Consider the following 13024-nt stretch of genomic DNA (forward strand, 5'->3'; position numbering starts at 1 on the left):
ATGCATGTTCGAGACGCAACCGGCCGCCAAGTCTCCCTTCTCAACGATGAGCCGTCAAGTGCCCCTCAGCGCCTAAGCTATCGCACTGCGAATCACATCATCTCACAGCCTTTCCACCCTGCGCCGCGCAGCAACTCTTCGTCGCCCCATACCCCAGAGCTTCTCCGGTCAGATTCCTACGACTCGAACGCCAGTAGCGACCCCATGTCCCCTCTGACGCCGACCTCTTACGACCTTGCGCGAGCCAGTGCCTTCGCTTCCGGCCAGACAATGTACGACGAGTTCGAAAAGCGTCCTGCTTACGCCAACAACAGCCGCGCAAATTCATACGAGGACGAAAGCTCAGCGACGTCGCCGATGCCTGAACGTCCGGGCAAGAGGTACCCGTGTCGCTATCGCGATTCTCACGGCTGTGAGAAGACATTTACCACCTCCGGACACGCCTCCAGGCATTCCAAGATCCACACCGCTGAAAAGGCGGTTCAATGCACTTTTCACGGCTGTTCAAAGAAATTCACTAGGGCGGACAACATGAAACAACATTTGGAGACTCACTATAAGGACAAGTCGCGTACTTCGGCTTCGGCGGCCAAGGCTGCTGCGCGCTCATCACTCGGCGCCCTTTCGGCTTCCAGTCGTCGCTCTTCGTCCTCGTCTTCCAGAAATGTCGGCAGTCGTTCCTCCCGCGATCAACCCATGTGGGACACCGAGTCATATGGATATCCTCCTGGCCAAGCTCCTTTGCCTTCCCCTGGTGCTAATGGCGCCTGGGATATGCGCGGCTTGAACCTGCCTCTTCTCAGCCGCCCTACTGCAGCTAGAACCCCCAGCAGTGGGCTCGATGCCCTCGCCATGGCGGTAGCTTGCCAAGAGGGCGCTTAGTTGGTTGCTGCCTTGGTTTTTTGGGAGTGATCACACTTGGCGTTGGCCAGTCTCGACTCTTTAATATCCACGAATCTTTGACTCGGTCCCTGTCACTGCTTGTTCAACACGATTCACGAAGCAAAGGTTGCGCCTACGGAAGGCATACAATACGGACTTTCTTTCAACTCAGGAAATACACCTCATTTTCCGTACATTTCTCTTATTTCATTATATCGACTGTTCATGGGATATCGGATAGAGGTCGCGAAGCATACGAACGGCGCACCTGCACATACACGCGGTGGGAACGGCAACAAAAACGATGGCGTTTGGTGGGAATTGTTTCATGAGATGGTAAACTCTTGGACGGACTTTGTTCTTGGTTGGCGTTCTTGTGGCTTCGCACACATACCCACATCCTCGATTTATGAGCAGCTGAAGGCAGACGCATTCGCGATTCTTCGCTTTGGCGGAGAGAAGGACCCCCAAGGGAGTCAACTCGTGTACGAAGGAAATTTTTGGTGGGGCATTAGTTCTCATGGGAGGAAGGGTTTAGGGTGGTTGAGGCAGGTGCACACTGGCTTAGCAGCAACGTGTTCAAGGCGAGTCTCTTTTCATTGCGAAAAGATCCCTGGAGGATGGAATCTGGAGATCTGTTGCGCTTTCATCGACGACATGTCGAGGGCACCAGCCACAATGTCCATCCGCGGGCCAGTTCGCCATCTAGGCCTGGTTGACGGGGCTCACAAGCGGATATGAAAAAGTAAAAAAAGTTTTTATCAAGCATGCTCACTGTCTATTGTGATCATACTGTGCGATTTCTCACCTATGGGGACTACTTCTGAAGAAAGATGCCCTACAAATCTTCAGCATATTGCCTGCCTGTGCCCATGTCGCACGTCAGCGAAAGCGACATTGTCTATATCCGTATCACCGGTTTGGGTTGGAGTCACAAGCATCGAGATGATGTTCATCATCGTAACGCATTCCGCCCTACGCGGAAGACATTCGCCTGGAGTGCCCACATGCACGAACATGAATTGGCGGACGCACCCACTGGACAAACTTGAGGTAGTTTAACAGACAGCGGGCAGTCTGCGTCGGTACTTCTTCTACCTTTGAACGCATCGAGATGCACACTCGGGCCGAGGAACGGGGGGGAAGCAACAAGAAGAAGAAAAAGAAAAGGCGTGGGGGAAGGGGGGAACCGTTGGTTGAGTATTGGAACGTAGGTACCGAGCTGGATGTCTCACACTGGCACTAACTCTGTTTGCCATGCGCTGGAATGACTGACTGGCGTTGCTCAGGAACACATGGGAAACCCATGGGCATCGACTGGAATGTCATCGATCGCCTGTCGTCGGTAGGCCGCTCAGTCCGTCTCCCACTCGTTTCTCATGTTCCGAGCGGTCATCACGGGCCAGGCACCCAGGTGAGAGTTGAAGATCGGTGATCTCGCGAGGATGGTGGTGGGGCGGGAAGAGTGAGCACGGCGTGGAAAATTGTGGAAGTGGCTCAGGTTGCATATTTCTTCTTCTTTTTCTTTCTTCTCACGCTTTCGTCTATCTCGTACGTCTACCCCGTCAAACAAATCCCACCCCATAACCCGGCTGGGAGACAATTTGACTCAGATCAGCTGGTGCGAGCTAAGCCATCACGAGGTTTCTTCGTGTTTTCCACGACAGCTACTCCTCTGCCCCCTGCCCTCTACTGCACTCGCGTTTGCTAGCTGGCTGTCGACTTGGGGCGGGAATAGAATCGACATCTTGTGCGAACGCCAAAATTGTGAGTCAAGACCAAAGCTCACTCTTCTCGGTGCACAACCTCGCCATCTCCAATTGCTCGTCTGTTTTGCAAACCAAGGTACGTGACCTACCGTCCGGCTTTCCGACTTCTTGCACAGTGGATTCAATCTTCTTCTCGTTCAACTCGGCGTCAATCGTGAAGCCCAAGCAGGCACACTGGTCAACGACCTCTCTCCTCAACTTATCGCTTTTCTCACCGATGCCGCCAGCAAAGACAAGAGCGTCGACCTGACCGCCGAGAGTGACGAAGTATGAGCCGATGAAGCCACACACCCTATCAATAAAGATGTCGAAAGCGAGCTTGTGGGTAGGCTCGTCGGAGGTTGCTATGGTACCGAAATTGGTAGTTCCTGTGAGCGACTTCCACCCGGCTTGCTTGTTGAGGATCTCCTCGGCCTCTGTAAGATGTAGTTCCGATGTTGAGTTGGGAGATAACTTTCCAACATCGCTCGCATAGTGGAAGACCAGACTAAGTGCGTCTAGGTCAGACACTAGTTCACAGGCCGGGGCATTTGAGGAAGATAGGCACTGACCTGGGGTCTACGTTACCGCTTCTTGTCGCCCCCGGTAAGCCGGCAACAGGGGTGAGGCCCATGCTGGTATCCCAGCTTTGGCCATTGCGAATGGCGCAGGCACTTGCTCCGCTTCCCAGGTGCAAAGCAATGATGTTGATATCTTTGGGATCTTTGCCGAGAAATTCAGACACGGATCGCGTGATGAAGGAGTAGCTAATGCCGTGGAAGCCGTATTTTCTCAGATGGTTCTTCTTGGCGATTTCTTGGTTGATGGGATAGGTCCGAACGTGTTCCGGAATCGATGAGTGGAATTGGGTATCGAAGCAGGCGACGTTGACAGCATCAGGCAGCTGCTCCACGCAGGAATTGACAATCTTGAGAGCTGGGCCGTTATGAAGGGGGGCAAGGTCGCTGAGCTCCTCCAAATGATGGTACGTGTCCGAGGTTATTACCTGCGAGCAAGGATAATCGCCGCCATGTACGATGCGATGGCAAGTCAGAGCAATGTCGTCTTTTCCCTTGATTTGAGACAGCTCCGGGTCGTCTATGAGCGTCTTCAGAAGGACTTTGAAGGCGTCGTCCTGGGTGGCAACCTTGTCCTGGAGCTTTTCGTCTTTCTTGACCTCGACATCGGCACGCGTATAGGAAATCTGAGCGGGTGGGGCCGTGAGGCCGCTGACTGATGTCTCTGCGAGCTGGCGGGGTGGCTGTTTAGGCTCAGCCGCGTAGACGGAGATCTTGACGGAGCTAGATCCCGCGTTGATAGCCAGGATAATCTTCATAACGGAAAACGCCGACTGTGTATGGCGACTTGGAGTTCGGGGCAACTTGTTCGAAGAAAGGATTTGTCTTGGTTCCCGGTAGCCAAGCTGCTTGCCAATTTGGTTTTATACCTGGGACTGCGGCGACGTTCTTGTCTCCGGGGTAGGATTTCGACTTTCGGACCGACGCTGCTGACGAGCCAACGATTGAGGCAAGGAAGCAGTCGTTGACTGAGGTAACCTTGCGACGAGGTCGATCAGTCGATGTTCGGCAGTGGGATGATTTGGAGGTTGGACGAGGGGTGGTGCAGAGAGCAGAAAGTGCGGCTGGACAGGTAGCCAGGTGCTTTGGGTCGGCACCATCCGTTGAGTCGACCAGACCAATGCTACCTGATTTTCCACGGCCATACATGAGGTGGCTTGAGAAGTGAGGTGCAGTCACCAGTCAGGCAAGGCACCAGACGGGACCTTGGTACTGGGTATGGTGACGTCGATACGGGCCGTTGACAGCACCCCCACTCTCGGCTGAAATTACCTAGCGTCCAATGGCAGTGAGGAGGACACTGATGGAGCCGCCGGAACCCCGCGCCGTCCCTCGCCCTATTCACTGTCCAGTACTCTGGCGGGTGGGCTTCAAGGTTTCCTGGTGGGTCTGTCAAAGCTGTCAACCTGGAAGCCTGCCCATGCTCTGACCTTATCTGGCCACGAGGGACCCAGCAGGCAGCTCTCGCCAGCCATGCATTCCATGCACATACCACTCCACCACGCACACACACGGTTATTCCGTGGCACCACTACCCACAGCCAGCCCTCCAAGCCCTTCTGGGTATCGTGATGTTGGCAATCTACCCAGTCAAGACCTCTTGGTTTTACAGAGACTGTGCGTTGCACCGTTCAAGGAGTCGAGTCCGACTCGTAAGAGTCTGGTGGCTCGACAACCGGCTGAAGCCCACTACCTATGTCAGGTGACGGCAGTTCCGACATCTCTCCTGGGAGGATTTGGGGAGACGGCAGCTCAACGTGGTGCGGTGGAAAGGGTATGCCATGGAATTCGCTGTCGGAGCTGTGCGCCATGACCCATTTCTCGAGAAATCTGCGATAGTCTGTCGCGTGGCCGTCAGCGCTCCAGTCTGCTTCAACAGCCCATTCTCTCATCGTTTTTCTGAATTTGTAGGCAGCACGGTGGAGTGAGACATACCTTCACGTTTGCTGAACTGAATACCCAAGTAGCGCATGTCTAGGGTGCCTGGCGATGAGCTTACTTCCGAGTTGGAGCCTCCGCCCTGCGAACCCGAACGGACACGGGGCCGCATGCGATGTGAGAAGGCGAACCGGGAACGTGACGAGCCACTATCCGGCGCACTGCTGCGCCGGCTACCGCGGACCGTCAGACGAACCTGGCGATGCCGATCGTCGCGATTGCGCAGTTCGCCTTCAAAATTGTGTATCTCGTATTCCCGATGCTGACGGCCTCCGGCGCGGTTGGCGAACACGGTCAGTGAGTGATAGGTAGAGTAGCGGTCTCTCCACAGCTTTAGTCTCTGCACCAACCCCATGCCCCTTATATTGCCAAAGCCGTCTGTTCGTCCATGCACGTCGGACCATACCACGTCAATGTCGTAGTAGTCGACTAGGTCTTTTCGGCGGACATCTCCTTGGAATCGCAGAGAGCTCTCGACGGTAGTAAACTCGTACTTGACTTCCATTAGATGGTCATGCATGACCATGCCCTCGCCTGTCGTATACCTTACGCGGTGTGGCTCACGGAAGCTGACGTACAGCTCAAGTTCGCATGGGTCTGTGTACGGCCGATGGCGGGAGTGAAGGGTATGTGGAAAGACATCGGCGGGAACATCGGACGGGACTAGAAGACGGTCAGACTCTGAGTGTAAGCACGAGAGAGAGGATAGGCGGAGATGAAGTACGGAAGTGTTCAAGAAGCTCGCTCTGGTAGCTGCACTGCCACAGAACGCGGCGCTGCTCGGAGCCAACCACCTCCCAAGGGCCTAAGTAGACAGTGCGCTCGTTGGGAGTATTTTCGAAGAGGGTTCTAAGAGTTCGTGCGATGTCAGAGAGGGGAGTGAAAGGGAACCGAGCCTGTGGAGACTGCAGCGAGAAGGAGGGAGCAAAAGGGCACAGGGAGCGAGATCGTACATGGTCGCTTGATAGCCCGGGGGACCAAGATCTAGCGGACGGAGGGAGGCGTGAGGGGCCGAGGCTTCGGAGGTGAGAGCTGAGATGGTTGAAGCTCCGGACGTCGGGGTCCAAGTTGAGTCAAGCGGGCTTGCGTATGGTTGGGCGTAGGAGGGCGGGCGGCCAAGAGAGGAAGAAGTAAAAGAAGAGCCGGAGGACGAGGCGGCCATGCTTGAGAGGGTTTGGCCTATAGACTCAGAGGTCCAGTGCTGGTCAACAAATCAAGATGGTCTGCAAAGGGCAGGGAGCGCAGTCATGACATGGTGTTGACGATCTCAATTCGATTTCCTCTTATTGCTGCAATGGCCTTCGTCGTCGTCTTTGTCGCTTCGTCTATGTTGTCGCAGTCGTCAGGGCCCAGGTCGAGCTGGCGGTGTCTTTGGAGTGCGGAGGGTTGGGGAGAAAGACATTCAAACGGCGTCGCGTCGGATAAGGGTGCGTCGGAAATCAGAATGTCATTGAGCCTGGTGCGCGATACAGATCGCTGGGACGTTCGAGTTGTAGATGCAACGGGCAACGGGCTTCGCTACTCGTCAGCATTCCGGCGTGGCATGGCAAGGAGTTTGACATGCAGCGTCCCTGAGCTGAAGATGAGGAGGAGGGATGGTCGGCGACAAGTCGGCGGACGGGGTCTGGCAGGTGGATGTGTCGTGGGTTCTTGGCCCCGGTACCGAGAAAGGGGACCAGGCCAACGGAGCGGGGTCGCAAGGTCGGGAGAGTCCTTTCAGCGGGACCTAAGGTGCCTGAAGGTAGGTACCTAGGTAGTGTAGGTAGGTAGGAAAAAAAGTAACCTGAAGGTAGGTAGGAAAGGTAGTGTGCATGCCCGCACTTCACAGCGTGGTGTATATTATGCAGTACTCTCTCTCACAGCTGCCGCCTGATACCATGGCTTCAGCCTCCATGCTTTCTTTACTTTAGTACCTAGGTAGGTACCTTGGGTCTAAGGCAAGTCGGCGCAGCGCAGTTGCGCTCACACTTAAGTTCTTGGAGGAGAGAGGCCCGCGTGGGGAGCTCATCCCATCCAGCGTCGTCTAGTGTCCTATCATGGCACGTCCACCCGGGAAAGGAAGCCCAACCGCGTAGTCGGGACGGCCAATGACAAGGCTCATAGGGGCGGCATGCGCCAGCGACTGGTGCTGCGTTTCTCTCGTTGCTCCTTGCCAGTTCGCTGGACCCTGCCGCCATCCATGCACTCTTTTCCTCGACCATGGCTCACGCTGCAGAACTGTGCATTACGACTGGTGCGCGCGAGCCAGGTCGCCATCTGCAATTGCATCTGAGGCTGCCCACGCCTCCGGATCCTCCGTACCTAAGGTCAGATCGGGTAGTGTAAGTACCTGCGTTACCTGGGTGTAGATGTGCGATGCGATGCACTCAGTCAAGGTAAGATAATCAACCATTGTAAGCCTTTTTCGTTTGGTTTTTTCTTTACTATCCGTCTGCAGGTTTCTCAAAATCCCCATTGTCATTCCGTCTGCATTGTTTTCATTGCCCTCTCATCGCAGCTCCAACCTTCCACCCCTTCTGCCCACGTACCTTGCCTATCTACCTACCTTCCCTTAAGGTAGGTAGTGGAGGTACGAATACAGTCTCCGTACCTTACTTAGGTAGGTACCTATAAAACTCCCGCCCGTCAACCTCGAGCGAAACGGGTCTGCCCCGGTAAGGTAGAGCGACCCATTTGCCCATTTCGCCTGACTTTCACCACCTCTCTCCCCCCCTTCTCTACGTCGTTCCGCACTGCAACCAAACACCTGCCCTTATTACTTTGTTCCTCTCTGTATTGGTCGCCTTTCGCGCAGCGCATTCAATGTCCATAGGCCCCGCCGATCCTGCGTCTCTCCCCTGTTGCCGATCTGTACGCATAGTTAACTTACCCATTTCCGCGAAGCAACATTTCATCTCTCTCCAAGCATCAGATTGACCCGACGTAGCCTGTTACTGAGCCATGTCGGCTCTGCCCGATCCTCTGGCGAGGAGGAATCGCGGCTTTTTGGGCAGTAATAGCTCCGCCTTGCCCCCCCGCGATGATCAGGTACGCCGTCCGTTCACCTCCGCTTCCCCTTCGGTACTCTGAACGGACCTGGACCGCTACTAACTCGTCCCCCAGGATCGACGCCAGCTGCGATATGAACTTGACCTCAACTCATGGAATCTCCGCATCTGGGGCGTGGCAGCTTCTGGCTTTCTGACAGACTCGTATGTCACCTCACTGATGTCGCAGACAACTCTCACTTTGTCCTCATTTTGACGTCCTTTACACTCAGATACAATCTCTTTTCTACCAATGTCATTCTCGCCTCCATTGCCTTCGTATACTGGCCATCACACGGCTCAAGATGGCAAGGCTTGCTCATCAACTTCTTCACTCTCCTGGGCTCTGTCATCGGGCAGCTTCTGTTCGGTTTCTTGGCTGACTTCTACGGCCGGACCCGTCTCTATGGTATCGAGCTCGTTCTCGTTATCGTGTCCACAATCGGAGTGGCAACCAGCAGCTATGGCTTCGACGACATGAGCTTCCTAGGACTTTTTATATGGGTTCGTTTCTCTTCTAGGTTCTTTCCCTCTGTTTCAATAGATTAAACTGACTCGATTGGATCATAAAGTGGCGCTTCGTCATGGGTATAGGTCAGCCTGCCCTCCAGCATACTTGCTCCGTTCCCAAGGCCCAGAACTAATGATCAGTTCAGGTATCGGCGCGGAATACCCTCTCAGCGCAGTCATAACCTCAGAGTGGTCGAGCACGCAGTCGCGAGGGACCATGATCTCTTCCGTGAGTTCTGATGAGTTCGATAGTTGCTAAACTTGTACTTACATAGCTCTTTGCAGACCTTCATGATGCAACCTATTGGACAAGCTTTGGCTCAGTTGGTTGGTCTTTGGGTGCTTGTTGGTCGGGAGCAAAGCGCGGGTTTACAAGAAATGCAATGCGGCCTTGACATGAAGTTTGACAGAGAGTGTCGCCGTACGGTTGACGGGATTTGGCGCATCGTCATCGGCTCAGGTGCTGTCCCAGCACTCCTGGCTATCATATTTAGGTTCTTCCTGTTCGACTGTGGATTATACAGTCTCGAGGTCCGTAACAAGCCCGGTATTGCTCTAAGGAATACGCAGAGAGTGTACGGTGCGCCTCCCGGTGCACCGGCTGGGTATCCCATGGCTACCGCTGATGGAATGCATACCACCAACTCGGCACAGCCTATGCCCATTCAGTTCTCCAAGGAGGATCTTTACAAATACTTCATCGAGGACGGAAATTGGTACTATCTCTTAGGTAGGCAAGCACACCTCCCCCAGGCAGGAACTCTTGGTTGCCCGGGTCGATGAGGCCCCCATCACTGACACCGTGCAGGCACCGCTGCAACATGGTTTTTTCTAGGTAAGCGCCAAGACTGTCAAAAGCCGGACTTTGACGCCGTGAGCGAAATGGCTGAAGAAATGAACCCTTCTCACAGATGTTTCCTTTTACGGGCTATCACTCGATAACAGAGGGACCCTGTCAGACATGTGGGCGACGACGGGACCGACCCCTATTGACGAAAGGCTGTCGTGCTGGAATTCAAAATGGGAAGATGGTAATGCCACAGCGAGGATGTGGAGCAAGACAGGCCTGCCGATTTGGCAAACGGATGCAACATTGCCGTGCAACACAATTTATGACGTGCTCCTAGAGCAGGCCAAGCAATATCTGCTGACCGTCTCTCTCGCCTCCATTGCCGGAAGCGCCTGCTTCGTCATGTTCGCAAACCGTATCCCCAGACGTCTGTGGCTGACGATATCTTTTTTCGTTCTCGCCATCCTATTCGTCATCACGGGCTGCGTGTACTATGGGGTCAATCGGACTGAAGGTGCGCCAGCTACCATCGTTTTCGTAGCATTATGTCATTTCATGTTCAACTTTGGTAAGTCACTGGGTCTTGCCGCAGCACCATCCCGTCTCTTTTCGAGAACACGTCGGTTGACACACGTCCAGGGGCAAACACACTTACATTCATCATTCCGGCTGAAATATTTCCGACGTGCTACCGCTGTACATGCCACGGCATCTCTGCCGCGGCCGGTAAACTTGGCAGCATCGTTGCGTTGCTTGTTGTCTATGGAATCAACTCGTCCTATACTGCCGCGAACCGACAGGGCCTAATTTTTCTCCTTTTCGGCTCGTTCGTGGCCATCGGCGCCGTCTTCTCCTGGGCCTATCTACCCGACTCTCAGCGATGGACGATAGACGAGGACGGGCGACGTGTGCTGGAGCAAAAGACTCTTGAAGAACTGGGTGAGGGGCGGGAGAGGGCAAGGCAACTCGGCGAGGTCATCACTGTCAAAGATAAATGGCATGATTTGAAGCGAAGAAGATCATCGCCTACACCTTCACAGGCTACTGATCCGTGAAGGGCTAGCTGTATCAGCCCAGGATCACATGGCAGGCGTAAGATTCAACTCGTGCAATTTCATCATACATTGCATGTCAGCACCACGATATCAATCTGCAGCAACTCATTATCTTATTGTGGCCTGTGGTATTTGACGTCTATTGACTTCTTTCAACTTTGTCGATTAGGAATCGTCATCCGGGACATGAAGCTTTAACGACGTCAGATGCCTATATGACCATCCGGATCCAGAGCAATCTCCAATAATTCCACGGTGTCTGCGTAAAGATCCTTTCCACTCGTAGTAGCTCTTATATGCGCGTTATTCTCGAGCGAATCTAGCCACTTGGCCCACCGTAGTCCCGGCGCCGGAGCAGTCCAACCACGGAGCGGCTGCAGGATTCGAGAGAGGCGGAGGGCGAAGGGGGCAAAATGGATATCAACTAGGGAGAGGCTGCTCCCGAGGAAGAAGGGACCCTGTGGAAAATCGCGTATTGGTTAGCATTGCTTGTGGATCGGAACACGGCTGACGCAAAACATGTACGTGGGATATGCAAAAGGGCGCTTATCACCTCTTCATCGGCAGCGAGAACTAGGTCCTTGATGGATTCTTGGAGTCTCTCAATGTATTGTGAATGCTGTGCCACGTCGTGGTTGTGGAGTAAGCGGTAGAAAGCAGGAACGAGGCGAGAGTTGATCTTCAATCATCGTCAGCCTAGATAAACGGAATTAGCGACAGCTTCTACGTACGTGGTCGATCCATAAACGACAATTCGCACGGAGACGCGAATCAGTCGGAAGGAGCGGAATGGCCTTGTCCATTTCCTCAAGCTGAAAGGGTTAGCTCGACGACGTGTTTGTATATGCAAATGAGATCTGGCCCGCAAGAGGGACTCACATATTCCATTATCACCGCGCTCTCGGCACAGGCCCAATCACCTTGGCGAATTGCAGGCACAGCACCCCTAGGATTGGCTTCGAGCAGTTCCTGTGATGCGGGTGCTTTGTACGGATCTTCTTCGCAATACTGATATGCCAGTCCTTTGGCCTCGAGAGCGATCCAAACTCGCTGAGAGAACGGGCTACGTGGTTCGGATGCATCAGCAAATGTACGAGTCAAACGGGGAGAATTTCTTTTGTCAACATACCAGTAGCATGCTGAGTAAAGTTTCAGATCGCTATCCTTTTCATGCTTCTTGATTGTCCAATGTGCTCTACCCGAGGCCTTCTTAAGACCGTCACTCTGTACATAAATTGTCAGGTAAGTTATTGTCGCATTGACCCATCACGATGGTTGCGGCGAATTTCTCACTTTGGATGCCTCCTGATTCTGTTTAACAAGATGGCGTTGAATGCTGTTCTTCTTGACCTCATCGCTCTTTGCAAGGCTATGCTTGTGCGGGCCGGGGATGCCGCTGATGCTGATGTGACCGTTGACTCGCTGAATGGTCCAAAACTTTTGTCCAAGAGCGGGCAGATTGGTTATCGTAGCCGGAAGAATACGCAGCTGTTTCTCTCCGGGGGGGGCAAGAACCGTGTGCGCTCCATTGAGCGTCTGGACACCATCAAGGGGCACATAACTGCCGTCATCCAGATCGTGCAGCGTAGCCCCAGGAAAGTATTCGGTGATTTTGATTTTGACATCGCAGAGGTTCAACTTCCGAGAAACGCGATTTCTCCTCTTCTTGTTCGGATCATCTGACTTCTTGGTCCCCGGTGGTCGACCCTTGAGCCGACAGTCCCAATAGTGAGATATGAAAGGCTTTTTCTTGTACGTCTGCGTCGACCTGTGGGAGTAGACATTGTCTACGTGAGGGAAATACGCCTCAAATCTGCGGCCAGTATGAGCACTGGGACCCTCTATCATGGAAATCTAATATTTGTTTTCCCTCTTCAGGCGGGGGGAGAGACTTGCTGGTCGTTGCTGAGGATAATGAGCCCGTCAGCGTCAAATAGCTTCTGCCGCCATTCGTCAAGATTTGGAGGGTCGATGACCCATTTACTGCTGAGAAGACTACCATGAGGTCTCCAGCCTGGGGCTGTAGTGCCGTCAATAGGGATGTAACCACTTGGACCGACAAGTGATTCTCCTAGCCTCACTGCCGCCGCAGTTGGAACAGCGGGACCAGGCGTTAAAATGCCGAATGAGCCGTGTTGATCCGGCAGTGGCAGAGGCTGATGAGCGTGACCACGAGAGTGTTCGTGAGGGGATAGCGGTGGTTGCGTTGGTGCATAGGTGGTCTGCACGACGGGCCCGATAGAATGCTGCTGTTTCTCACGAGCGTGTTGTGTATCACTCATATCACCATGACAAAGAGGGTCGGAGGTCTCGATATCGGCCAAATCGATCGGGGGTCCGGACCGCAAGTGGGTTACGGGGGCGGCGAGTTGCGGAGCTGGTGGGAGTTGTTGCTGCACGATCACGTGCTGTTGCCGCTGCGCTTGCTGAGAGAGAATGGAATGGGGACCCTGAGGAGAGGCCGCACTGCCTGGACGTAAGTCGAAAGGGCCCGCAG

General features: G+C 54.0%; 5 protein-coding genes across 5 annotated transcripts; 2 read left to right on the forward strand and 3 right to left on the reverse strand.

The window, feature by feature from the left end:
* On the forward strand, positions 1–882 carry NRG1 (Transcriptional regulator NRG1; the record flags this gene model as incomplete). Its single annotated transcript, XM_032027106.1, has 1 exon — positions 1–882. One exon carries the CDS (start codon positions 1–3, stop codon positions 880–882), a length of 882 nt encoding a protein of 293 aa, XP_031876515.1.
* A 1772-nt stretch (positions 883–2654) lies between these two features.
* On the reverse strand, positions 2655–3966 carry CGGC5_v013805 (putative acetate kinase; the record flags this gene model as incomplete). Its single annotated transcript, XM_032027105.1, has 2 exons — positions 2655–3138; positions 3203–3966. The coding sequence occupies 2 exons, from the start codon at positions 3964–3966 to the stop codon at positions 2655–2657; spliced, it is 1248 nt and encodes a 415-aa protein (XP_031876516.1).
* Positions 3967–4839: 873 nt separating this feature from the next.
* Positions 4840–6308, reverse strand: CGGC5_v013806 (uncharacterized protein; the record flags this gene model as incomplete). The annotated part of the gene is made up of 4 exons (XM_032027104.1): positions 4840–5048; positions 5144–5809; positions 5871–5995; positions 6100–6308. 4 exons carry the CDS (start codon positions 6306–6308, stop codon positions 4840–4842), a joined length of 1209 nt encoding a protein of 402 aa, XP_031876521.1.
* Positions 6309–8086: 1778 nt separating this feature from the next.
* pho-5-0 (Repressible high-affinity phosphate permease) lies at positions 8087–10527 on the forward strand (the record flags this gene model as incomplete). The annotated part of the gene is made up of 9 exons (XM_032027103.1): positions 8087–8173; positions 8249–8337; positions 8406–8676; positions 8745–8766; positions 8829–8911; positions 8968–9412; positions 9491–9517; positions 9594–10040; positions 10112–10527. 9 exons carry the CDS (start codon positions 8087–8089, stop codon positions 10525–10527), a joined length of 1887 nt encoding a protein of 628 aa, XP_031876522.1.
* Positions 10528–10730: 203 nt separating this feature from the next.
* On the reverse strand, positions 10731–12529 carry HSP26-A (putative glutathione S-transferase; the record flags this gene model as incomplete). Its single annotated transcript, XM_066152988.1, has 7 exons — positions 10731–10985; positions 11081–11206; positions 11259–11339; positions 11407–11590; positions 11657–11751; positions 11821–12340; positions 12420–12529. The coding sequence occupies 7 exons, from the start codon at positions 12527–12529 to the stop codon at positions 10731–10733; spliced, it is 1371 nt and encodes a 456-aa protein (XP_066007746.1).
* Between the last annotated feature and the right edge of the window lie 495 nt (positions 12530–13024).

Source organism: Colletotrichum fructicola (genome assembly GCF_000319635.2).
Source record: "Colletotrichum fructicola Nara gc5 chromosome Unknown KSG_Nara_v1_contig08, whole genome shotgun sequence".
Taxonomy (NCBI): domain Eukaryota; kingdom Fungi; phylum Ascomycota; class Sordariomycetes; order Glomerellales; family Glomerellaceae; genus Colletotrichum; species Colletotrichum fructicola.